Here is a 26496-nt window from a genome sequence, read left to right as displayed (position 1 = left end):
ATTATTCCTCCCTTTTTGACTTGCTTCCCTTTTTATTTTTTATTTTTTGTTTTTTTGTTTGTTTGAGGACTCTCTTACTTTCTGTTGCCAAACGATGTTCCAAGTTCATCTTGTATTTCCCCAAACTTGGAAGCAACTATTTTACTAAGGAGTCTTGACTCCTTTTAGTAGAGAATGGTATTTAGAAACCAAAATCTAGGCATTCTCTTTTCTTTTTCTACCAATAGCTTTTCTTTTTTTGAAACCAGCAAATGATTAGGGGACAACAAATTTAAAGGCAGATGATTCGTTTTAGCAGAAGATCTCCAAGTATCATGAAAGCCAGGCATGCTCTAAACTGTAAGGGTAAATAAAATAGGAACTGATCTAGAAGTCTACTGTCTTTTAACAGAAAAGAAAAACAAAGCAGGCTAGAATTTATAAACTCAGATTTGACCCTTTCAATTGAAGAGACTCCTGTCCCACTTGAGCTAAGAATAAAAATTGTGCAACAGAAAGTATGGCAGAGAAGGAAAGAAAATAAGCACACTCATTAATGAGGTTCTGCATACCTCATTCACATTTTGGCTCTCCCCAGAACTTCCCTGTGAAATGCACAATCAGCAGACAGTATAGTACAGACTGTAGAGCCAGACTACCTGGGTGTGAACCCAGTTACCCCACATCCTAACTACGTAAAGGGAGGCAAGTTACTTAACCTGCCTCCGTTTCCTGATCTGTAAAATGGGGATAACAATAACACCTGTCTCACAGAGTCACAGGGACTAAATGAGCTAACATTCGTAAAGCACTGAGAATAATAAGCAGTGCAAAGAGAAAAGCACTGTCTGTCTGTTATAGTTATAGTCACCATCATCTAACACCTCTCATCTCGCATTTCTGGGTGCTGACGCCTTTAATGAAGGCAGTATTAAACACCTAAGAAGAGGACTGGCTAACAGATAAAGAGTGACCTCATTTACACAAAAAACTAAAATTCTAAAAATTTCTCTAAAAGCAAAAAGTATATACATATTAAATACATCATAAAAGTCTAGAAAAATACACACCAATACATATGCCCAAAGAGAAAGGAGTAAGAATTTTCATTTTTGCTCTATACAATTATTGACAAATATTTTAATATGCAGAGGTATTTATATATTAATAGTATAATTTTTAAATACACAAATGACAGCCTAAGAATAAGAAAGATCATACTTACTAATAATTAATGCACTTATTGCTTTTTCTTGCATCCACATTAGGCCATAGTGTTCTAAGAGTGTTCAAGTTAAGGCACATCTTTGCCATCAACAAAAAGAAGAAAAAGCAGACTCTCAAACAGCAACACACCACATCTTCCTGCATTTTCCTTTACTTAAGATGCATCCCTTTTCCTTCACAAGTGTTGTTATTTATTTTGCACTTGCAGAAATTAGGACATTTCTCAATTTACCTCATCCCCTGAAGTAATAATCCTAAATTTCAGACAATACCAAAATAATTTCCCTTGTGTGACAGAAGAAAAACGTCCCCCTCAAAGATGTCTACATCTTAAACCCCAGAATCTGTGAATATATTACCTTGTATGGTAAAAGGGACTTTGAAGATGTGATTAAAAATCCTGAGACAGGGTGATTATCCTGGATTATCTGGGTGACCCCAATGAAACCACCAGGGTCCTTATCAGGAAAGGGGAGAGGCAGAGATGATGTGACAAGAGAAGCAGACATCAGAGTGACGCAGGGCCAGGAGCCAAGGAATCTGGGCGCCTCTAGAAGCTGGAAAAGGCGAAAAAACGGATTCTCCCCAAGAGCGTCCAGAAGGACTGCAGCCCTCTGAGCCATTTTAGACTTCTGACCGCCAGAGCAGAAAGTAAATTAGGAACTTCGTGTTGTTTTAAGCCACTTGGTTTGTGGTAATTTGTTATAGCAACAATAGAAAACTAATACACAGGGCTTTAGATTTCTCTTCCTTAAAAAGTGTAACTTAACATACGATTATACAGACAACTGACATTTCATTCTCGGCATTCCAACAAATACTTGTTGCGGATTCTGTCACTAGCGTGGTGTTACATGCTGGACATCTGTAAAGAACAGGCATGCTGGGCCTGGCCTGGTGGCCGAGTAGCTAAAGTTCCATGCACTCTCCTTCAGTCCGGGTTTGCGGGTTTGGATCCTAGGTGCGGACCTACTCCGCTCACCAGCCATGCTGTGGAGATGTCCAAAAAAATAAAGGAAAACTGGCACAGATGTTAGCTCAGGGCTAATTTCCTCAAGCAAAAAAAGAAGAGGATGGGCAATGGATGTTAGCTCAAGGCAATCTTCCTCAGCAAAAAAAAAAAAAGCAAAAGAACAGGCATGGTTTGCCCAAATCTGTGTGATGGCGCAACTGGGCAGATTCATGCCCAGAGCTGACTATGGCTGGGAAGGATGAAAGGAATTTGACAGCATCGGCTGTGCTTAGTGATCCTGTTGAAATGCAACTGAGCAATGGCACTTTTTAGTGAGGATAAAATGACACCAGTACAAACGGTAAATAAAAGAAACCTTGAGATAAGTCTTTGAAAATTGCTTTACAATGGGAGAGACACCATCCTCAACAGAAAAATATACTTTTGAACAACTACTTTTTAATTTTCCTTTTTTTAAATAAGGTATAATTTACCTTAATATAGAGTAAAATTCACACAATTTGGTGTACAGTTCCTAAAGTTTGAACGAGGGTATAATCATGTGAACACCCGCACTGTGGCAATATAGAACAATTCCACGACCGCAAAAAACATCCTTGCGCTCCTTCGTGGTCAATCGGCTCTCTCCATCCCAGCCCCTAGCAACCACTCATCTATTATCTGTTCCTACAGTTCTGTTTCCCAAAAATATTGTAAACATATCATATAAATATAGGAATACAACACGCAGCCTTTTGAATCTGGTTACTTTCACTAAGCATGACATACCTGATATTTATCTATGTTGTTAAGCATGTCAGTACTTTGCTCCTTTTTATTACTGGCCTGTATTCCACTGTAATGATGTAGCACACTTGAGGGCAATTAAGGCATAGTTAAAGGACACTGAGTTGTCTCCAGTTTTTGGCAGTTATGAGTAAAGTTGATATAAATACACAGGGATTTTGAGTGAATGTGGGTAAAAACCTAAGCGTGGAAGAATGGCTGGGTCACACAATAATACATATTACAATGTAGTAATAAATATTTAACCTTCCAAAGAATGACACAGGACCCACACATTACACCATATGCAAAAATTCATTCAAAATGATCTAAGATCTAAATGAAAGAGCTAAAACTATAATTCTTAGAAGAAAAGACAGGAGTAAATCTTCCTGATGCTGGAATAGACAATGTTTTCTTAGACATACCACCAAGAGCACAAGCAAGAAGACAAATAAACTGACTTCACCAAAATTAAAAACTTTTGTACCTCAAAGGACACTATCAAGAAAGTGAAAAGACAACCTTGTAGAATGGAAGAAAATATTTGCAAAGCATGTATGTGGTAAGAGACTTGTATCCAGAATAAAGACTCTTAAAAACTCTATAACAAAAAAAACCCCTAATTTTTAAAATTGGCAAAGAATTTGAATAAACATTTCTCAAAAGAAAATATACAAATGGCCATTAAGCACATGAAAAAATGCTCAACATCATTAGTCATTAGCAAAATGCAAACCACAATAAGGGGGCTGGCCCCATGGCCAAGTGGTTAAGTTCACGCACTCCGCTTCGGCGGCCCAGGGTTCCGCCGGTTCAGATCCTGGGCGCCAACTTGGCACCACTCGTCAGGCCATGCTGACATCCCACATGCCACAACTAGAGGGACTCACAACTAAAAATATACAACTATGTACTGGGGGGCTTTGGGGAGAAAAAGGAAAAATAAAATCTTTAAAAACAAAAACAAAAACACAATAAGATACCATTTCACATCCAATAGGGTGTCTCAAATCAAAGTGTTGGCAAAAATGTGGAGAAATTGGAACTCTCACATGTTACTGGTGGGAATGTAAAATGATGCACCACTTTGCAAAACATTATGGCAATTCCTCAAAAAGTTAGCCATTGAATTACCACATGATCCAGCAATTCCACTCCTAGGTACATATCTAAGAGAAATGAAAACATATGTCAACACAAAAACTTGTACACAAATGTTCATAGTAGCATTATTCATAATTGCCCAAAAGTGGAAACAACTCAACGTCCATCAGCTGAGGAATGCATAAATAAAATGTGATATGTCCATGCAATGTAACATTCTTTTTTAATGTAAGCATTTAATGGTCTATATTTCCCTTTAAGCACTGCTGTAACTACACATCTCATGAATTTTGATACGTTGTGCTTTCACTTTCATTTAATTCAATATACTTTTTTGCTTCCCTTGTGATTTTCTCCATGAACCATGAGTTATTTAAAAGTGTTATTTGGGGCCAGCCTGGTGGCATAGTGGTTAAGTTCAAGGACTCCGTGGGTTCAGATCCTGTGCACAGACCTACACACCACTCACCAAGCCAGGCTCTGGAGGCATCCTACATACAAAATAGAAGAAGATTGGCACAGATGTTAGCTCAGCAACAATCTTCCTCAAGCAAAAAGAGGAAGACTGGCAACAGATGTTAGCTCAGGCTGAATCTGCCTCACCAAAAAAAAGAAAAAAAAAGATGTTATTTAATTTTCAAATATCTTGGAGAGTTTCCAAAAGTATTTCTGATTTCTACTCTAATTCCATTATGGTCCAAGTACATCCTTCGTATGCTTTCAATTCTTTTAAATTCATTAAGGTTTTGTGGCCTAGAAAACCATCTGTCTTGGTGAATATCTCACATGCACTGGAAAATAAATGTATTCTGTTGTTGGGAGCCTGGTCTGTTCTATAAATGTCAGTTTGGTCAAATTGGTTGATAGTGTTAAAACTTTCATATCCTTACTAATTTTCAATCTAGTTGTTCAATTACTGAGAGGAATGTTGTAGACTTCAATCGTAACTGTGGATTTGTCTATTTCTCCTTTCAGTTACAATTATTTTTAACTCGTGTTTTGAAGCTGTTGTTAGATATGTACATATTGAGGACTGTTATGTATTCTTAGAGAATTGAACCCTTTATCATTATGTAATGTTCCTCTTAATCCTTAATAATTTTCTTTGCTCCAGAGTCTACTTTCTCTGATATTAATACAACCACTTTCCCTTATTAGTGTTTGCATAGTATGTCATTTTACACCCTTTTACTTGTAACACGTCTCTGTATTTAAAGTGAATTTCTTAGAGAAAGCATATACCAAGGTCTTGCTTTTGTATCCAATCTGAAAATCTGTCTTAATTATGTTTAGACAATTTACATCTGTCTCAATTAGTATTGTTAGAAAATTTTAAAATGAAAAGAACGTTAGATGATACATTCAGACAGATGATAATTTGCCTTAATTAGTATGTTTAGATGATTTACATTTAACATCATTATTAATACGGCTGGAATAAAATCCATGATCTTGCTCACTGTTTCTTTTTGTTCCATCTACTCCTTGGTTTTTTTCCTTCTGCTTCTGTGTTCATTTGGATTAAGTGAATATATTTTTATGACTCTATTTTACCTCTAATATTGGCTTATTATTTATAATTTTTTAAACTGAGATATAACTGACATATAATAGTGTATTAAGATATACAACATAATAATTTGATATATGCATATACTGCAAAATGATTACCAAAGTAAATTCAGTTACCATCGATCACCAGTTATAATTTTTTGCCTTGTGATGAGAACTTTTAAATCTACTCTGCCAGCAACTTTCAAAGGTACGTAGAGTATTGTTAACTATAATTACCTTTTTTAAAAAAAACTGTTTTAGTGGTTGTTCTAAGATTTACAATACATATCTTCAATTAATCAGAGCCTAGCTTCAAGTAAATTATACTAGTTCACATGTAGTATGTAAAGATGTTATAATAGTAGGCTGCCTCCTGACCTTTGAGGTATTATTGTCATAAATTTTACTTTTATGTATGCTCTTAACACAAAATACATTTCCAATATTTCTGCTTTACAGTCAGCTATCTTTCTGAGCAATTAAAAATAAGAGAAAGAAATTTAATTAAAAATTTAGGAGTTTTTCGGGTTTTTTTTTTTTGAGAAAGATTAGCCCTGAGCCAACACCTGCTGCCAATCCTCTTCTCTTTGCTGAGGAAGACTAGCCCTGAGCTAACATCTGTGGCCATCTTCCTCCAACTTATATGTGGGATGCCTACCACAGCATGGCTTGCCAAGAGGTGCCATGCCTGCACCCAGGATCCGAACCAGCAAACCCCAGGCCGCCGAAGTGCAACATGCAAAACTAACCACTACACCGCCAGGCCGGCCCTAGAACATTTGTTTAAATTAGAAAAACATGAGTTTTTTATTTACCTTCATTTATTTCATTTATAGCACACTCGCTCATTTATATGGATCCAAGTTAGTATCTAGTATCACATCTCTTCTGCCTAAGGGATGCGGTAAGAACTTCCTAAGTATTTATGCTAAGTATATCAAATTCAAATTTTTCAATTCTGGGTACAGAATTCTAGGTTGAAAAGTTTTTCCCTTTTGGCCCTTTGAAGATGTCACTGCATTGTCTTTTGGGTTGCACAGGTTCAAATGAGAAGTCTGCGGTAGTTATTTTTTCCTCTGTAGTGAGCTTTTTCCTCTGACTACCTTCAATATTTTCTCTTCATCCTCAATTTTCAGCAGTTTGAATATGATATGCCTACATGTTTTTCTGTCATTTGTTTTTTAGGATTATCTTGCCTTGTGTTCTCTGAGCTTCTTGGATCTTCAGTTTGGTGTCTATCATTAGTTTTGGAAAATTCCTGGCCATTATTTCTTCCATCCCATTCTCTCTCTCTTCTTCTTCTGAGATTTTAATTACACATTCAAATCATCTGATTATATCTCACAGTTAATGGATGCTCTGTTACATTTTTCTCTTTGCATTTCAGCTTAGATAATTTGTATTTGCCATATGTTCAACTTTACAAATTCTTTCCTTGGTTATGCAAAGTTTACTGATGACCTTATTGAAGGCCGCCTTTGTCTCTGTTACCATGCTTTTCATTTCTAGAATTTTCATTTGATTTTCATATAATGTCTCTCTCTCTCTGCTGAAATATCCTACCTGATCATGCATGTTGTCTGCCTTTTCTACTAGAGGCCTTAACATATTAATGTGAGGAGTTATAAATTCCACATCTGATAGTTCCAGTATCTGTGCCCCAGGAATTTGGTTAATTCCCTTGTCTCAAAACTGTATTACTTTTCCTTGCTTCTTTTTAATGCCTAATAAGTTTTTTTGTTTGTTTGTTTGCTTGCTGAGGAATAGTGACCCTGAGCTAACATCTGTGACAATCTTCCTCTATTCTGTATGTGGGATGCCGCCACAGCATGGCTGACAAGTGGTGTAGGTCCACACCTAGCATCCGAACTTGTGAACCTGGGCCGCTGAAGCAGACCATGCAGAACTTAACCACCACACCATAGGGCCAGTCCCTTTAACATTTTTGAAAGCAGGATATCCTTTGTAGGACAGCTGAGACTGAGGTAAATAGTTTTTGTGCCTAGATATGGACATGCCTTTCCTTCTGCTAGGCTACTACTGTGCGGAGGTAAAGTCATTTTGTTGTCAAAACGTAAGTTTGGTTTGGAATTTGTTGCTGCTATGGTTACCCATAATGGACCACAGGCTTAAATTCCTCTAGCTATAGCCTGTGTTTAGGGTAAAGGCTCACCTGCCAGAGGGTTTTTCTCAGTGGCTGCTCAACCTGCAGTTTTAGGTCTTTCCTTCATGCTGCAACTCAGATGGTCTGACTGCCTCCATACTCTTGCAATTCTCACAGAATTCCATTGCTACCTGTTACTCCACACCTGTTAGCCTGGTATGGGGGTAGGAGTTCTCTGATACTAATTTATGCTAAGTCTTAGGCAAGCACTGTGTTACTTGGTGTCTGGGGTGTGGCCTTCTCAGTGTTCCTGCTCATCCCCTCTGCTAAAGTTCTCGGCAGAGTACATATTCCTGCCCCCTTCTCCAGGGGTAGAGGGTTTTCTTTCTGTTCCCTTCCCACAGCAGTTTAAGACTTTTGTCTCATAATAGAGAGGGAGGGAGAATGATTCAGACAGGGCTCCACATCTTTCCTGAAGTGTCTACTGTTCCCCTCCTCCAGGCCTGCCCAATGAGGGCAGTACCCCTGCCCCAGCCTCTTTTTTCTAAGCATCCAGGGAAGTCTGTGGAGAAGAGCCTGCGAGTAGGTGTGAATTCCCACGCGTCTGTAGCACCCAGGGGTTCTATATTCTCTTACTAGTCCACACTGAGCCTTTAGCAGTTCATTAAAAATTTTAACTTAATTCTGAGCAGTGTTCCCTTTGTCTCAGGTAAATGAGTGCTTGCATCCCATATTTTCTTGGAGGCACCTATCTTTCCTTAGATTTCAGTTTAGGTGGTTGCCCTGCAACCTCAGCTAATGGATCCAAGAAAACTGTAAATTTGCAACTGTCTAGGGTTTATTGTTGTGGTTGTGAGGCTAGGAACAATGTTTTGTCCAGTTTTCTCCATTCTAAGTGGAAGCTACAAGTCCTCAACTATCTAGTTTTTAGCCAAACTTTAAGAACAATGTGATTAATGGGACTACCTCTGCTCATGACAGGTATACATGAGAGAAAACTGCTTCAGGTCAAACTTCCAAGTCAGCAACAAAAACAACTCTCTAACTGCAATTTGCAATACTGTTGTTCTAAACTGTATATCATAACTAGAACTCTATGTGTCAAATTTACCATAGCTGTTCACCGAAGTATATCACACACAAATTAACAGCCCTGGCATTTTAAATATGACTTGTTAAATTCTAACTATCAACATGTAAAAACTGTATTCATTTATTTAGAATAAGTATTACATGATATAACTAACAAACTGTGTACTTCTCTCTGTACAACAAAAAAGGTAAAGAGAATAAAAGTACGTATGATAAAAACATGTTTTATTCAGCAGCAAATTTCATTCCATATACTTTCTACCAAGCCTCTATGTTATCAGAATTATAAAACTGCAGTTCCTTGAAGATTGAAACTACTTTGACTTTCTCCCTGACATGCACAGAGCTTATATACTTCAGGCCTCTTATGACACAATCACAGAGATGATAACACCTACCACAATAGTGATAGCAATGGTCTGGAAAGTTAATCTGTATATTAATGTAGCACTAAAAAGAATATACAAGACTACATTTTCATGGCACAATGGAATTGAAAGTACATTAAAACAAAATTTATTTCCTTTTGCTTAAGTCACTTGAGCTATTTTCAGAAAAAAATTCTTGAATAAAAACTGTTCAGTGTCGGGACTGGCCCCGTGGCCGAGTGGTTAAGTTCGCGCGCTCCGCTGCAGGCAGCCCAGTGTTTCGTTCGTTCGAATCCTGGGCGCGGACATGGCACTGCTCATCAGACCATGTTGAGGCAGCATCCCACATGCCACAACTAGAAGGACCCATAATGAAGAATATACAACTATGTACTGGGGGTCTTTGGGGAGAAAAAGGAAAAACATAAAATCTTTAAAAAAAAAAAAAAAACTGCTCAGTGTCTTTTTTTTCAATAAAACCTTTCTACTTTAATCCCTGACTTTCCTTAGCTCAATGCTGTTGTAGTAAATATGACATCTACTATGTAAGAAGCATTACAGCTGCATAAATACTTAAGACGAACACTGGAAAGCAGGGCCTAATTTTAGAGGCAGGATTTCACAAGATCCCAAATTTAATTATTTTTTAATGTATGTGGGAACAGAAAACACACAGTTGTCAGAGATACAAAGAGAAATAACCGGTTTTTCTTTAATTTTATACGTCATTGCAAGAAAATACGAAATAAAATCAAGATAATCTGTAATTTATATGAGGCTAGCAAAGTCAACTAAAAATATCCAGTACTGGTGAGGGTAAAGAAATGGATCCTTTCTTATATACTGCTGTGAAGGGGTAAAGTGGTCCAAAACAACTGGTGCAAACTTTCTGATGAGCATTAGGCAAAACGTTGAAGATTTTTAAAATACATCTTATCTTCTGACCCAGCAATTCTACTTAAAGAAAACTACAATATGGAAATAATCAGGCAAGTACACATATATTTATGAGCAAAGATTGGGGATAATTTCTTTTCCTAATTTTTTTTCTTCTTTTTGTTGAGGAAGATTGGCCCTGAGCTAACATCTGTTGTCAGTCTTCTTCTTTTTACGTGAGAAAGATTGCCACTGAGCTAACATCTGTGCCAATCCGCCTCTATTTTATGGGGGACACACCTCCATGGTGTGGCTTGATGAGTGGTGCTAGGTCCATGCCAGGAATCTGAACCCGCGAACCCCAGGCTGCTCTTTTTTCTAATTTTTTATTGAGGTAACAGTGGTATATAACATGACATAAATTTCAGGTGTACATCATTATATTTCAACTTCTGTATAGAGTACATCATGTTCACCACTTCAAGTCTAGTTGCTATCCATCACCGTACACATTTGCCCTTTTTACCCTACCCACTCCTTCCCTTCTGTTCACCACCAATCTATCCTCTGTTTTTATGTGTTTGTTGTGTTTTTATCTTCCACATATATGAGTGAAATCATATGGTAATTGGCTTTCTCCATCTGACTTACTTCACTTAGCAAAATATCCTCAAGATCCATTTACGTTGTACCAAATGCCAAGATTTCATCTTTTTATGGCTGAGTAGTATGCCATTGTATACCACATCTTCTTTATCCATTCATTCCTTGATAGGCACTTAGGTTGTTTCCAAGTCTTGACTATTGTGAATGATGCTGCAATGAGCACAAGGGTGCACATATCTTTTCAAATTAGCGTTTTCATATTCTTTGAATAAATACTCAGCAGTGAAATAGGTGGATCATATGATAATTCTATTTTTAAAGTTTTGAGGAATCTCCATACTTTTTCCATAGAGGCTGCCCCAGTTTGCATTCCCACCAGCAGCGTATGAGGGTTCCCTTTTCTCCGCAACCTCTCCAACACTTGTTATTTCTGGGCTTTTTAATAAAAGCCATTCTGATGGGCGTGAGGTTCTGATTTGCATTTCCCTAATAATTAGTGATGTTGAACATCTTTTCATGTGCCTGTTAGCCATGTGGATATATCTTCTTTGGAAAAATGTCTGTTCAAATCCTCTGCACATTTTTTAATTGGGTGGTTATTGTTTGTTATTGAGGTGAATGAGTTCTTTATATATTTTGGATATTAACCCCTTATCAGATATGATTTGAAAATATCTTCTCCTAATTGTTAGGTTGTCTTTCCATGCTGTTGATGGTTTCTCGCTGTGCAGAACATTTTAAGTTTGATGTAGTCTCATTTGCTTATTTTTTCTTTTGTTTCCCTGTCCTGAGGAGACATGATATTCAAAAAGATACTGCTAAGACTGATGTCAAAGCGCATACTGCCTACATTTGCTTCTAGGAGTTTTGTGGTTTCAGGTCTTAAAGTCTTTAATCCATTTTGAGTTAATTTTTGTGCACAGTGTAAGATAGTGGTCTACTTTCATTTTTTTGCATATGGCTGTCCAGTTTTTCCAATACTATTTATTGAAGAGACTTTCCATTCTCCATTGTATGTTCTTGGCTCCTTTGTCAAAAATTAGCTGTCTAAAGATGTGTGGGTTCATTTCTGGGCTCTCAATTCTGTTCTGTTGATGTGTGTGTGAGTACCATGCTGTTTCAATTACTATAGCTCTGTAGTGTATTATGAAATCAGGGAGTGTGATACCTACAGGTTTGTTGTTCCTTCTTGGGACTGCTTTGGCTATTCAGGGTCTTTTGTTGTTCCATATAAATTTTAGGATTCTTTGTTGTACTTCTATGAAAAATGTCGTTGGGACTTTGGTATGGATTGCACTGAATCTGTAGATTGCTTTAGGAACAAAAGACATTTTAACTATCTTACTTCTTCCAGTCATTGAGCATGGAATATCTTTCCATTTCTTTGCGTCGTCTTCGATCTCTTTCAACAATGTTTTATAGTTCTCAGTGTACAAGTCTTTTAGCTCTGGTTAAATTTATTCCTAAATAAAAAAAATTTATTATTTTCGTTGCAATTGTAAATGGGATTGTTTTCTACTTTACATTTCTGCTATTTTGTTGTTAGTGCATAGAAATGCAACTGATTGTCCTATGTTGATTTTGACCACTGCAAACATTTTTTATTTTTTATTCTAATTTTTAATTTCTTTTTTATTCATTTTTTATTTCTAATTGTTTTAGGTAGATTTTTTAGGGTATTCTATATACAAAATCATGTCATCTGCAGATAGTGACAGTTTTACTTCTTCCTTTCCAATTTGGATCCCCTTTATTCTTTTTCTTGCCTGACTGCTCTGGCTAGGAGTTCCAATACTATGTTGAATAAAAGTAATGCAAGTGAGTATTCTTGTTCCTGATCTTAGAGAAAAAGCTTTATAGTTTTTCACCGCTGAGTATGATGTTAGCTGTGAGCTTGTCATATATGGCCTTTACTATGTTGAGGCACTTTCCTTCTATACCATTTTATTCAGAGAATGCTTTCTCTGCGTCTATTCAGATGATCACATGATTTTTATTTTTCACTTTGTTAATGTGGGGTATCACACTGACAATTTACAGATGCTGAACCATCTTTGCATCCCTGGAATTAATCCCACTTGATCATGGTGTATGATCTTTTTAATGTATTGTTGTATTTGATTTGTTAATATTTTCTTGAGGATTTTTGCATGTATGTTCATCAGTGATATTGGCCTGTAATTCTGTTTTTTTGTGTTGTCCTTGTCTGGTTTCAGGATCAGGGTAATGTTAGCCTGGTAGAATGTACTAGGAAGCATCCCCTCTTTTTCAACTTTTTGGAAGAGCTTGAGAAGGATAGGTATTAAATCTTCTTTAAATGTTTGGTAGAATTCCCCAGGGAAGCCTGAACTTTTGATTTGGGGAAGTTTTTGATTACTGCTTCCATCTCCTTACCAGTAATCGCTCTATTCAGATTCTCTATTTCTTATTGATACCATTTTGGAAGGTTGTATAGTTCTAAGAATTTATTCTATCCTTCTAGATTATCCAATTTGTTGGCATATAGCTTTTCATAGTGTTCTCCTGTAATTCTTTGTATTTCTGTGGTATCATTTGCAATTTCTCCCCTTTTGTTTCTGATTTTATTTGAGCTGCTTCTTTTTCTTGGTGACTCTAGCTAAAAGTTTCTCAATTTTATCTTTTCAAAGAATCAGCTCTCAGTTTCACTGATCTTTTCTATTGTCTTTTTAGTCTCTATTTCATTTATTTCTGCCGATTTTTATTATTTCCTTTCTTCTACTGATTTTGGGCTTTATTTGTTTTTTTTTTTCTAGTTCCTTTAGGTGTAATGTTAAAGATTGTTTATGAGATTTTTCTTGATTCTTAAGGTAGGTCTATATTGCCATAAACTTCCCTGTTAGTACTGCTTTTGCTCTATCCCCTAGATTTTTGGTATGTTGCATTTTTACTTTCATTTGTCTGCAGGTTTGGGTTTTTTTTTTTTTCCAGTGAGCAAGATTGGCCCTGAGCTAACATCCATTGCCAATCTTCTTCTTTTTGGACGTGGGATGCCACCACAGCATGACTTGATGAGCTGTGTATAGGTCCACGCCTGGGATCCGAACCCACAAACCCCTGGCTGCCAAAGCAGAGTATGCAAACTTAACCACCGATGTCATCAGGCCAGCCTCAGTCTCCAGGTATTTTTTTATTCCTCATTTGATTTCTTCATTGACTCAATAGTTGTTCAGTAGCATTTTATTTAATCTCCACATATTTGTAACTTTCCCAGTTTTCTTCTTATAGTTGATTTCTAGTTTCATACCATCATGATCAAAAAAGATATTTGATATTACTTCAATCTTCTCAAGTTTACTGAGACTTGTTTTGTGGCCTAATATGTGATCTATCCTGGAAAATGTTCCATGTGCATTCAAGAAGAATGTGCATTCTGCAGTTTTTGGATGGAATGTTCCGTATATACTTATTAAGTCCATCTGGTCTAATGTGTCATTTAAGGCCAATGTTTCCTCACTGATCATCTGATCTACTGATGTAAGTATTAAAATCCCCTACTATTATTGTGTTACTGTCATTTTCTCCTTTTATGTCTGTAATATTTGCTTTATGTATTTAGGTGCTCTTATGTTGGGCATGTATGTATACAGAAGTGTTATATCCTCTTGATGGACTGCTCCCCTTACCACTATGTAATGCTCTTCTCTGTGTCCTTATAAGTTTTGTTTTAAAGTCTATTTTGCCTGATATAATGAGCATTATTTATAATAGCATATACCAAAAAATAAAAGAAAACAAAAAATGAACTAAGTTTCTATCTGTGGAGCACTGAGAAGATTGTTATAAGTACAATCATAAAAAGAAATACCAGGGGCTGGCCCCATGGTGTAGTGGTTAAGTTTGGCAGCCCAGGATTGCAGGTTCGGATCCTAGGCACAGACCTACACCATTAGTCAGCCATGCTGGTGGTGACCCGCATGTAAAGTGGAGGAAGCCTGGCACAGATGTTAGCTCAGGGCTAATCTTTCTCAGCAGGAAAAAAAAAAAAAAAAAAGGAATACCATGTAGCCATTAAAAACTAATGACTTAAAACAGCATCAGAGTCCCAGGGAAATAGCTACTGGGAAGAGCCCTGAATTCTAAGCATAAAATTCAAATTGTTTAAGTTTCCAGGCAGAAAAGAAGTAGTTACCAGTAATGGAGGAAAAATCAGATTGTCACCAGATTTCTCACCAGGAACAGCAACAAATATTATATAACTGCAAAAGATCAGTGCAAATGTGGCCTCAGACTGCTAAATGGGATGTTTCTTTGCTATCCATCTACCCAATCACAAAACTACAGATCTACTGAGTCAATAATCAGATAGAACTAACTAAATGTGAAGAAGTAACCAGATAAGTAAAATTAAAACACCCAGTATTTTGGTACTATTTTATATTTTCAATGATGCTAATAATGGCTAACATTATTGTTACTATTATTCTTACTATGTGCCAGGTCCTGTTCCAAGCTCTGAACACTTATTTATATTAACTCATTTAATCCTCATTAAGGACCATGAGGTACAGATACCATTATTCCCATTTTATAGATAAGGAATCTCAGAGTGGTTAAATATCTTCCTAAACTAGTAAGGAGTAGAGCTAATATTTAAACCTACAGTTTGAATACTTAAATCATCCTCTTGACCACTGCATTTATACTGCCTCTAAAGGAATAAGATCCTGATTTAAGGAAATGTATGCTTTTGTGAAATAAGATCCATACCTAAGTCCAACTACTCTGTGTTCACTTACCTGATTTTTAAAATTACTACAAAAATAAACTCTCTCCTAACTTGTTCCATGTCTCATTTTAGGACATCTGCCTCTATTACAGATAGAATGAAGGGCAACTCTTCAGTGTAACTGAAAGCTTGCTCACTCAAGATTTCCTCTCTGTGGCTAAGACTGCCACCTACTGGGCTAAAACAAAATTTTCATCAAGACAAAGCATTTTGAGGAATGAAATATGAAACAAGAGACAGACAGGAAGACAAACGGTAAGATCACCAATTTTCAATGTGTCTTCTGTGCAGACACATATAATTTATATCAACAAAAACTCAGTTTTTTTCTAAACTAGTGATTTATGCAATATCCACACCCTCAACCAAAAGAACACTGTCCTACCCTGAGGTTCCTGTGGGTGACTGTTCCCCCAGCTGAAGAACAGAAGCTTATTCACTTGCTATCCCCCGTGTCACTGAATGTGCCAAATGAAAAAGTGCATGACAAGAAGCTTGAAGACAATTAATTTTTTTCCATGTTATAAACATAAACCATATCTTTAACATAATTCTCAACTTGGACAGTTTTGCTTCCTGGGGAACATATGGTAATGTCTGCATACATTTTTGTTTGTCATGTTGTGGGGGAAAACATGCTACGCCAGGGAAGCTGCTTAATAATCCTACAATGCACACTGACAACCCCAATACCAAAAAAATATTTCAGCTCCAAAATGTCAATACTGCCATGGTTGAAAAACCCTTCCTCCTCCCAACCGTCTTTCCAAAAAAGTATACAGATTAATGAAAAATACCAGTTTATAATAATAAACTAAGCCTAAACCCAATTCTCTTTTACATATATAAACAAAGTATTTTTTGTTCTGGTTGATTTTACACACACTTGATTTTCTAGGAACATACAATGTATAATGTATACAGAACATAGTACGATTAACCTTTGTAAATCACAGAAAATCTGCACTTTGTATTTTTCAGAACTTTACCAAGAATTCTTTACCACTGAAGGAAAACACCAATTATGGTAAACAGGTTGACAATGCATCACATCTGTATTAGTCCATTTATGGCTATCACATTTAATGGTGTCTCTACATATAAATGTAAACAGCTATTTTATATTCCATTTATATTCTACCACAAATGTGCTTAACAATTACAAATATTAAAGTAAATTTTAAAAATATAAATCAATCTTTTTTTATTTCTCCTTTATGTTACAGTTAAGGTATTACACTGACTTTTTAAAAAATTATGTGTAAAGTTAGGTTATATTATCTACACATTTTCTTTTACAAGAGCACAAAAGATGTTACAAAATATTTGTTATAAAAAAAAGGCCACTGAATCTGATTAAATGATTACAAACCACTAGCCTCTGAAAAGAAATCAGTCTTTCCCATGGCTCTTGCCTTTGCTATTCTCTGCCTGAACCCTGTCCTCCCCATAATCACACACACATGTGCACCATTCTGATCCTGTGCAAGGCTAGCACCATCTCATTCTTCATCTTTTTTCACAGAGGTCTTCTCAGAGCTCCACCTCTCCCATTACTTTACTAGCTTAGCACATACCTCATTTATTTCTTCCCTCACATTTGATACAATCTGTAATCATTTTTTATTTTGTATATTGTCTATGTTATCCTTTAAAATGTAAGCTCAATGAAGGTAGAGACTAGTCTACCGTGTTCATTACTATATACCCTAGATTTAGCAAAATGACTGGGGCATAGAACAGGAGATCAATTAATACTTGTTGAATAAATGGATTCATGTATAAATACTAAGACTGTAACAAAAATTCCAGAAAGTGTCAACTAGGAAGTACAAAGAAGAGAAAGAAGTTGATAAATGGAAACCCGTAAGTTTAAGCAAATTACTTAAAGATATAAAGAGAACTACTTTACATATACAGGAGAACCCCCCCAAAACTATACAATTTCCAAATAAAAAAGGGGGTAAATACATCACATGATAAATACAATAAAGATAAAATGACACTCAGAACCGATTCAAAAAGTTAAAGACAACCATATGCCAGGTACAAAGGAAATACCTAAAACAAAAGGAGACAGGTATAAAGTAAAAGAATGGACAAAAATATATCAAATTAAACAAAGCCAAGGAGTTAAGATAGTAGTATGAAAGTTAGACTTCAAGTAAAATAACACAAAATATGACAAAAGAGGGATATTTTATAATGATTACAGATACAATCCTTAAACTATGACTTCAAAGGCCAGCCCAGTGGTGTAGTGGCTAAGTTTGTGTGCTCAGCTTTGGCCACCCAGGGTTAGCAGGTTCAGATCCTGGGCGCAGACCTACGCACTGAGCATCAAGCCATACTGTGGTGGCATCCCACTACAAAGTAGAGGAAGACTGTCACAGATGTTAGCTCAGGGCCAACCTTCCTCACCGAAAAAAACAAAAACAAAAAACAAAACCGCCTTTAAATTCAAGCACATTTATAAACCAAAACTCTGCAGGAAAATATATAAAGCAGTAACTCCAGGAAGTACTGGCAAAATTAACAAAAATATAAATGTAACAGGAGATTTTAATGTTTGCTGACTCACTGCTCATATCAAGTGATTCAAAAACTAGTATGTAAAGGGTGTTCTGACAGATTATATTTTCTTTTAAAACAAAAACACAACAACAAAAGTAAAGTAGATAAACCAATAGCTAGCATAATAAAGAAAAGCCCAAATACAAAAATTTAGAAATAAAAAAGAAAAATGACACAGAAAAAATTAAATAAATTCTAGGGTCATACTCTAGAAAATTATACACTTAAACTTGAAAATTAAAAATGAACGATTTTATTGGAAAATACAAATTACCAAAATTGTTTCACAAGATAGAAAACTTAAAGGAGGACATATCAAAGAAGATAGTGAGAATGTTGTCAAAAAAAGAAACAAGCCAGATACACTCTGGGTCATGTATGCTTTCACATCCTCAAGGAATCTAATATTCTCACGAGAAAAGGGAAAGAAAAGGTGGAAAGGAAGGACAGAAAGAAGGAAAGACTGTGCTTTCCTTTATATCAATCCAACATTACAACCATACCAAACCCTGAGAAACCACACACAAAAAAGAAAACTGACCATACTAAAGCAAAAATCCTTAAATATACATAAAGCCAGAGATGGATTATTATAAGAGTATAAGGATGGTTCAATATTAGGAAATCTAGTAATACATTTCATCACATATTAAATAAGTCAGCAAAACAGAGATCTTAAAAAATGTAAAGATAATTTGCCAATTTACCCTCTCAATATCTTTTTGACTTATATGGCTACTTAATTAATATAAAAAATACATACACACATATCCAATGTGTAAGATGTGCACAAATATTTGCTGCATTTTCAAATATTTAAAAATCCATTTATCAAGTACACATACAAAATGGAATACTAAACAGACACACAGTATTACAGACTATCTGTAATAAAGAGAAAGTAAACTAGAAAAATAAACTTCAAACTATTTACAGAACTTATTTCTAGATGTGTGGGATTTTACTAACAAATATTTATTATTACTGTTGTAATTTTGGGGGAAAAAGAGAAAATCCACATTTTGGTCTTATCAGACAAATAATAAAGAGATGGGAAGAATTTAAACTAACAAAGGCCATATAAAATGGCAAATAAAAATAGAGGTAATATTAAGGAATATAAATATAGGTAAAAGATACAGAAATAGGAAAAGGCTGAGCAAAATTAAAACAACGGTCTCCACAGAAAGAGCACACAAGGCACAGAAAATTATAGCTTGGTATAACGATTAGTGTGAGGATTACTGCTGAATGCAAAGTGTACTCCTAAAATTTCTCCATGAAATACTATCCAGAAATCGTAGAGTTTCATGCTACTCTTATGGAGCTACTGCAATCTCAACATTTGCCTCAATTTAAACAGCTACTTACAGAGCAGATAATAACACTACACTATGCTGCCATGAGCAAAGCAGACTTCATAGTACAAATTCCCACTAAGAAAGGTTAAGTATGTTGTATGCTGAAGGTACCAAGAAAAATGGTAGAGAAACTAAAACTAGTGGAACACTATATTGGGATGTAGAGAAGGGAGACAGGTGTTGGAATCAGAAAAATTAATAGAATAAGTCATTACAATGCTTCAAGTTGAAAAATAAAAAAATAACAGTAATATAAGCATATTACTTAGCAATATGGGAAAAACCACCAGAAGAATTTAAAACAAAACCATTTAAGTGGTTGCCACAAAAGAAAGGGACTGGAACTACAAAAAGGAAAAGCACATCTGCTTTTTATTGTAAGATCTTCCTTACTATTTGAATATGTAACAGTTGTGATGTTTTTTAATACTGCAAATTTTTTTAAACAGATTAACCATGTCAAGAATAAAGGAACTACTTGTTTGTTTTTTTAAACTTGGAAGGATCTTACAGATGAAGTCTATCCCTATGTTTTTTAAAAGTAAGAAATCAATTTGACAATTATAAAAGTTTACATAAAAGCAAAATTCCAAGTAAAGGAGATTCAAGCAATACAAAAGTTGCTAAGCCAGACTTTTCTTAAATGAGCATCTATCACTACAATGTACAGAAGAAGTTCACTGTTACTTTGTTTACATACAGAAGGTTTATCATATTTGAGAAACGGCAGTACAGAAGAACAGGAAAGTGCTGTAAACTTTTATTTAATTAACAAACATTATTGAGAAGCAACTACATATGAGGTCCTCTCAGTCACGATTTTTACAAAAACACAACACTCTATTTCCTAAAACAAATCATGGTCATCTAAGTACTGTACCTTCAGGTTGACTAAAGTCCTATCTACAAGCACCAAAAACTTAAATATCTACAGCCAGATAACATATAAAAGAAAAACTTCTGGGTATTGTAAAAATTACAAAATCATAATTAAGACATGTATGAGATACCAAAGGGACAAGACATATAAAAGCATTTCTTACACAAAATGATTATTCAATAGAATCTCTTTTATTTAATGCTGTCAAGAATAGTCAGTACGACCACCAGACAGGCATAGCAACAGTTTCACTAATGTAATCTAATATTACTATTTTACTCTCTGTACTTCTATATTCTTAGACTATTTTGCTGTGAGTTTGTATCACTTTTGAAATTTTATAATTAAAATGATGCTCAATTCTTCTTTTGCCTTCTTATAAAACTTCAAAATTAATATAAATTTAAAGTAAAATATATTTGCTTAAATGAGAATTTCTATTTATATAACAAATTTCTCATGACTAGATCCTTGTTTAATTACTATTTTACATGACAAATACTGATGAAATATTTTTAAACTAACATCCAAAATACAATTTTCACACATTTAGTAGAAGACTCAACATATACCTTAGCATCCAACACCACAGTTGCAAGAAAAAAGTAATCTCCCTCCTTATCCAATTTGATACTCAAAAGATTCATAAGTTAAGAGAATATCAATCACCAACAAAAGTTTATTCTTTTTCCCACCTACATCAAGCTTTCATACCAAGATATTAAGTAATATTTGTAAAATAATAGAAATAAAGAAATAAAACTCATGCTTGCTATAGTTGAGCTATAAGCATAAAACATCATGAACTGCTATACCAAAAATACAAGTACACTTAACCTAAAATCTTTCAAATTACACATTTCAAAAAAAATTGCATTCTGAGAAAGATCTTAGATGGAGGAGTTATTAACACTACAACATAAAGCTAAAAAAGTAATATTATAAAATTTAAATTACAATTTTGTCACTCTAAATTTGCAACATACTTGCAAACTAAAGGAAAGTACCTATAGAGAAAGGCTTACCTTCATCCACAGAAAATTGACAGCTCTTATCGTTGAAGAAAAGAATTTTCTTCTTATCAGGACGATTTACAAACAGTATCTGGTCCCCTAAAGCCTTAAAGAAAAAGAAAGTTTTCAGTTAACTCCAAATTACTCACCCTCTGAAAAGTGTTTTTACAACAAAAAACTCCTATTTCTCTTAACCCTCAGTATACCATTAAGGTCCACTACACCCAATTTTAGCTCTTGAGCTTCATTCCTGAGCAGTTCCATTTTTAAAGATTGGTACTTCAAGATTTCTATTCTTAGAGGTCTTACAAAGTATAAAAAGAAAATTATTTTTAAAAATAAAATAAAATTCAACCTATGTTGCAATTATGGTCTGGGCCCAATGGACCTTTTTATTAATCTAAGAAAAAGTGTGGGATCTTAGTGTTCTTACTTTTCCTCTACCTTGAAATATATTGCCTGCACATTGCTTACTGAGCCATGCTGTGGCAGGCCTCTCACATATACAGTGGAGGAAGATGGGCAAAGATGTTAGTTCAAGATGAATCTTCCTCAGGAAAAGGAGGAGAATTAGTGGCAGATGTTAGCTCAGGGCTAATTTTCTTCAAAAAATAAGAAAAGACAAGAAAAACAAAAAAGAAAAAAAATAAAAGCCATGTACGAAAAACCTACAGCAAACATCATATTCAAAGGTAAAATACTGAAAGCTTTTCCTCTAAGATCAGGAACAAAACAAGGATGCCCATTTTTGCCACTTCTGTTCAACAGAGTACTGGAAATTCTAGCCAGAGCAATTAGGAAAGAAAAAGAAATAAAAGGCATCCAAATTGAAAAAAATAAAATTATCTCTGTTCACAGATGATATGATCTTCTAAGTAGAAAACCCTAAAGAATGCACCAAAAAACTTATTACAGGCCAGAATGGAGTGGCACAATATATTCAAAGTGATGGAAACAAAGAAAAAGAAAATTCCCAACAAAGAATACTCTACCTGGCAAAGCTGTCATTTAAAATTGAAGGAGAGATAAAGAGTTTTCCAGACAAGCAAAAGCTAAAGGAGTTCATCACCACTAAACTGGCCTTACAAAAACTGTTAAAGAGACTTTTTTAAGCTGAAACAAAAGGGTGCTAATTAGAACAAGAAAACATAAAAGTATAAATCTCATTAGGAAAAGTAAACACACAGTAAAGGTAGTGCGTTAATTAGTTTTAAAGCTAGTATAAATGTTAAAAGACAAAAGTAGTAAAAATAACTATAACTACAAAAATTAGTTAAGAGATACAACACAAGATAAAAAACGTAAAGTGTAACATTAAAACATATAACATGAGAGGAAGGAAGAAAAATATACAGGTTTAGAATGCATTCAAACTTAAGTCACCAACTTAAAATAGACTGTTAGAAAAAGCTGTTATATATAAACATCATGGTAACCACAAAGCAAAAACCTACAGTAAATACACAAAAGATAAAGAGAAAGGCATCTACACATACCACTAAAGAAAGTCATCAAACCACAAAAGAAGAGAGTAAGAGAAAAAGATGTGAACAGAGGAACTACAAACAGCCAGAAAACATTAAACAAAATGGCAATAAGTACATATCTATCAATAATTACTTCAAATATAAATAAACTAAATTCTCTAATTGAAAGACACAGAGGACTGAATGGATTTAAAAGCAAAATCCATCTATGCTGCCTAGAAAAGACTCACTTTATATGTAAGGACACAGACTGAAAGTAAAGGGGTGAAAAAAGATAATCCATACGAACGCAAGCCTAAAGAGAGCTGGAGTAGCTATACTTAGACAACAAAGACTGTAATGTGAGACAAAGAAAGGCATTACATACTGATAGAGGGGTCAATCCAACAAGAGAATATAGATTTATAATATTTGTGCACTCAACAAAGGAGCAAATAAATATATAAAGCAAATATTAACAGACCTAAAGGGAGAAATAGACAGCAATACAATAATACCAAAGAGCTTTAATACCCCACTTTCACCAATGGACATATCATCCAGACAGAAAATAAGGAAACATCAGCCTTAAATGACAAATTAGACCAGATGGACTTAACAGATATATACAGAACATTCCATCCAAAAGCAATAGAATACACATTCATCTCAAGCACATATGCAACATTCTCCAGGATAGATCACATATTAGATCATAAAACAAGTCTTAACAAATTTAAGAAGAGTGAAATCATATCAAGCATCTTTTCTGATCACAATGGTATGAAACCACAAATCAACTATAAAAAGAAAATGGGAAATTCACAAATATGTGGAGATGAAACAACACCCTACTGAACAACCAACAGGTCAAAGAATAAATCAAAACATACCTTGAGACAAATGAAAATGGACATACAACATACCAAAATTTACGGCATGCAGCAAAAGCAGTTCTAAGAGGGAAGTTGATAGCTGTAAGTGCCTATATCATAAAACAAGAAAATCTCAAACAACCTAACTTTACACCTAAAGGAATTAGAAAAAGAACAAACAAAGCCCAAAGTTAGGAGAAGGAAGGCAATAACAAAGATCAGAGCAAAAATAAATGAAATATAGAGTAAAAATACAAGAGAAAAGATGAATGAGACTAAGAGCTGATTCTCTGAAAAGACAAACAAAACTGAAAAACCTTCAGCTAGATTCACCAAGAAAAAAAGAGAAAACTCAAATAAAATCAGAAATAAAAGAGGAGACTTTACAACTGATACCAGAGAAATACAAAGAATCATAGGAGAATACTATGAACAATTATACACCAAAAATTGGACAATCTAGAAGAAATCGATAAATTCCTAGAAACATAATACCTCCCAAGAATGAATCATAAAGAAATAGAAAACCTGAACAGACTATTTACTAATAAGAAGACTGAATCAGTAACCAAAAACTTCCCAAGAAAAGCGTTCAAGACTAGATGACTTCACTGGTAAATGCTACCAAATATTCAAAGAATTAATACCAATTCTTCTCCAAGTCTTCCCAAAAAAGAGGATACACTTCCAGACTCATTTTACAAGTCCAGCATTACCCTGACATCAAAACCAGACAAAGATGCCACAAGAAAAGAAAATGACAGGCCAACATCCCTGATAAACATAGGTACAAAAATCCTAACAAAATATTAGCAAACCAAATTCAATAACATATTAAAAGGATCCTACACCATGATCAAGTGGAATTTATTCCAGGGATGCAAGGATAGTTCAACATCCACAAATCAATGTGATATACCACATTAACAAAATCAAAGATAAAAGTCATGTGATCATCTCAATAGATGCAAAAAAAGCTTTTGACAAAAATTCAACATCCACTTATGATAAAAACTCTCAACCAAGTGGATACAGAGGGAATGTACCTCAACATAATAAAGGCCATATATGACAAACCCACAGCTAACATCATATTCATTGGTGAGAAACTGAAAGTTTCTCCTCTAAAATCACTAATAAGGATGCTTGGTCTTGTCACTTTTATTGAACATAGTACTGGAAGTCCTAACCACAGAAATTAGGCAGAAAAAAGAAATAAAAAGCATCCAAAGTGGAAAGTAAGAAGCAAAACTGTCTTTATTTGCAGATGACATATTATATGTAGAAAACCCTAAAGACTTCAGTAAAAAACTGTTAGAACTAATCAATGAATTCAGTAATGTTGCAGGATACAAAATCAATATAAAAAAATCTGTTGTGCTTCTATACACTAATAATGGTCAGAAAAAGATATTAAGAAAACAATCCCATTTACAATTACATTAAAAATAAAACACTTAGGAATAAATTTAACCAAGGAAGTGAAAGACCTACACACAAAAATTTTAAGACAGTGATGAAAGACTGTGGAGATACAAATAAATGGTAAGATTTTCTGTGCTCACAGACTGAAAGATGAGTACTGTTAAAATGTTCATACTACCCAAATCAATCTGGAGATTCAATGCAATCCTTATCAAAATCCCAATGGCATTTTTCAATAGAAATAGAAAAAAAAATCCCAAAATTTGTATGGAACCACAAAAGACCCTGAATAGCCAAAGCAATCTTGAAAAAGAACAAGGATGAAGGTATCATGCTCCCTGATTTCAAACTCTATTACAAAGCTACAGTAATCAAAACAGTAAGGTACTGGCATAAAAACAGACACATAGATCAATGGAACAGAACAGAGAGCCCAGAAATAAACCCATGCACATATAGTCAACTAACTCATGAAAAGAGAGCCAAGAATATACAATGGGGAAAGAATAGTCTCCTGAGTAAATGGTGCTCGGAAAACTGGACAGCCAAAAGCAATGGAATGAAACTGGACAACTATCTTACACTATACACAAAAATTAATCCAAAATGGATTAAAGACTTGAATGGAAGACCTGAAAACATAAAACTCCTGGAAGAAAACATAGGCATAAGCTCCTTGACATCTGTCTTGTCAATGATTTGTTGGATTGGACATCAAAAGCAAAAGCAAAAATAAACAAGTGGGACTACATCAAACTAAAAAGCTTCTGCACAGCAAAGTAAACCATCAACAAAATGAAAAGATAACCTACTGAATGGGAGAAAATATTTGCAAATCATTTATCTGATAAGGGATTTATACTCAAAATATATAAAGAACTCATGGAACTCAATAGCAAAAAAACCAACAATCCAATTAAAAAATGGGGACAGAATCTGAATAGATATTTCTTCAAAGAAGACATGTAGATGGCCAACGTGTACATGAAAAGATGCTTAACATCATTACCGTTCAGGGAAATGCAAATCAAAATCACAATGAGATACCACCTCACACCTGTTAGAATGGCTATTATCAAAAAGACAAGAAGTAAACAAGTGTTGGTGAGGATGTGGTGAAAAGGGAATCCTTGTGCACTGTTGGTGGAAATGTAAATTGGTAGAGACACTATGGAGGTTCCGTAAAAAAATTAAAAATAGAACTACCATAAAATCCAGCAATCCAACTTCTTTTTTTTTAAAGATTTTATTTATTTTTTCCTTTTTTTCCTTTTTCTCCCCAAAGCCCCCCGGTACATAGTTGTGTATTCTTCGTTGTGAGTCCTTCTAGTTGTGGTATGTGGGACGCTGCCTCAGCGTGGTTTGACGAGCAGTGCCATGTCTGCACCCAGGATTCGAACCAACGAAACACTGGGCCGCCTGCAGCGGAGCGCGCGAACTTAACCACTCGGCCACGGGGCCAGCCCCTCAGCAATCCAACTTCTGATTACAGTAGTCCCCCTTG

The 26496-nt window shown here is 35.0% G+C and overlaps 1 protein-coding gene and 1 long non-coding RNA gene across 5 annotated transcripts in view; one reads left to right on the top strand and one right to left on the bottom strand.

Annotated features, from left to right (window-relative positions):
* Positions 1-26496, bottom strand: part of GTF2E2 (general transcription factor IIE subunit 2) — a 78157-nt gene that overhangs the window by 4371 nt on the left and 47290 nt on the right. For all 4 annotated transcript variants that reach the window (XM_070598102.1, XM_008533825.2, XM_070598103.1 and 1 more), the window contains exon 6: positions 21239-21332. In XM_070598102.1, the coding sequence (XP_070454203.1) occupies positions 21239-21332 (94 nt within the window). The remainder of the gene's footprint in view (positions 1-21238; positions 21333-26496) is intronic.
* On the top strand, positions 13601-16591 carry LOC139079999 (uncharacterized). The gene is made up of 4 exons (XR_011534095.1): positions 13601-13791; positions 13898-14146; positions 15471-15653; positions 16380-16591. It is a non-coding gene; the product is annotated as an uncharacterized lncRNA (long non-coding RNA).

Source organism: Equus przewalskii, chromosome 28 (genome assembly GCF_037783145.1).
Source record: "Equus przewalskii isolate Varuska chromosome 28, EquPr2, whole genome shotgun sequence".
Taxonomy (NCBI): Eukaryota; Metazoa; Chordata; class Mammalia; order Perissodactyla; family Equidae; genus Equus; species Equus przewalskii.
This window is presented reverse-complemented; position numbering and strand designations above follow the sequence as displayed.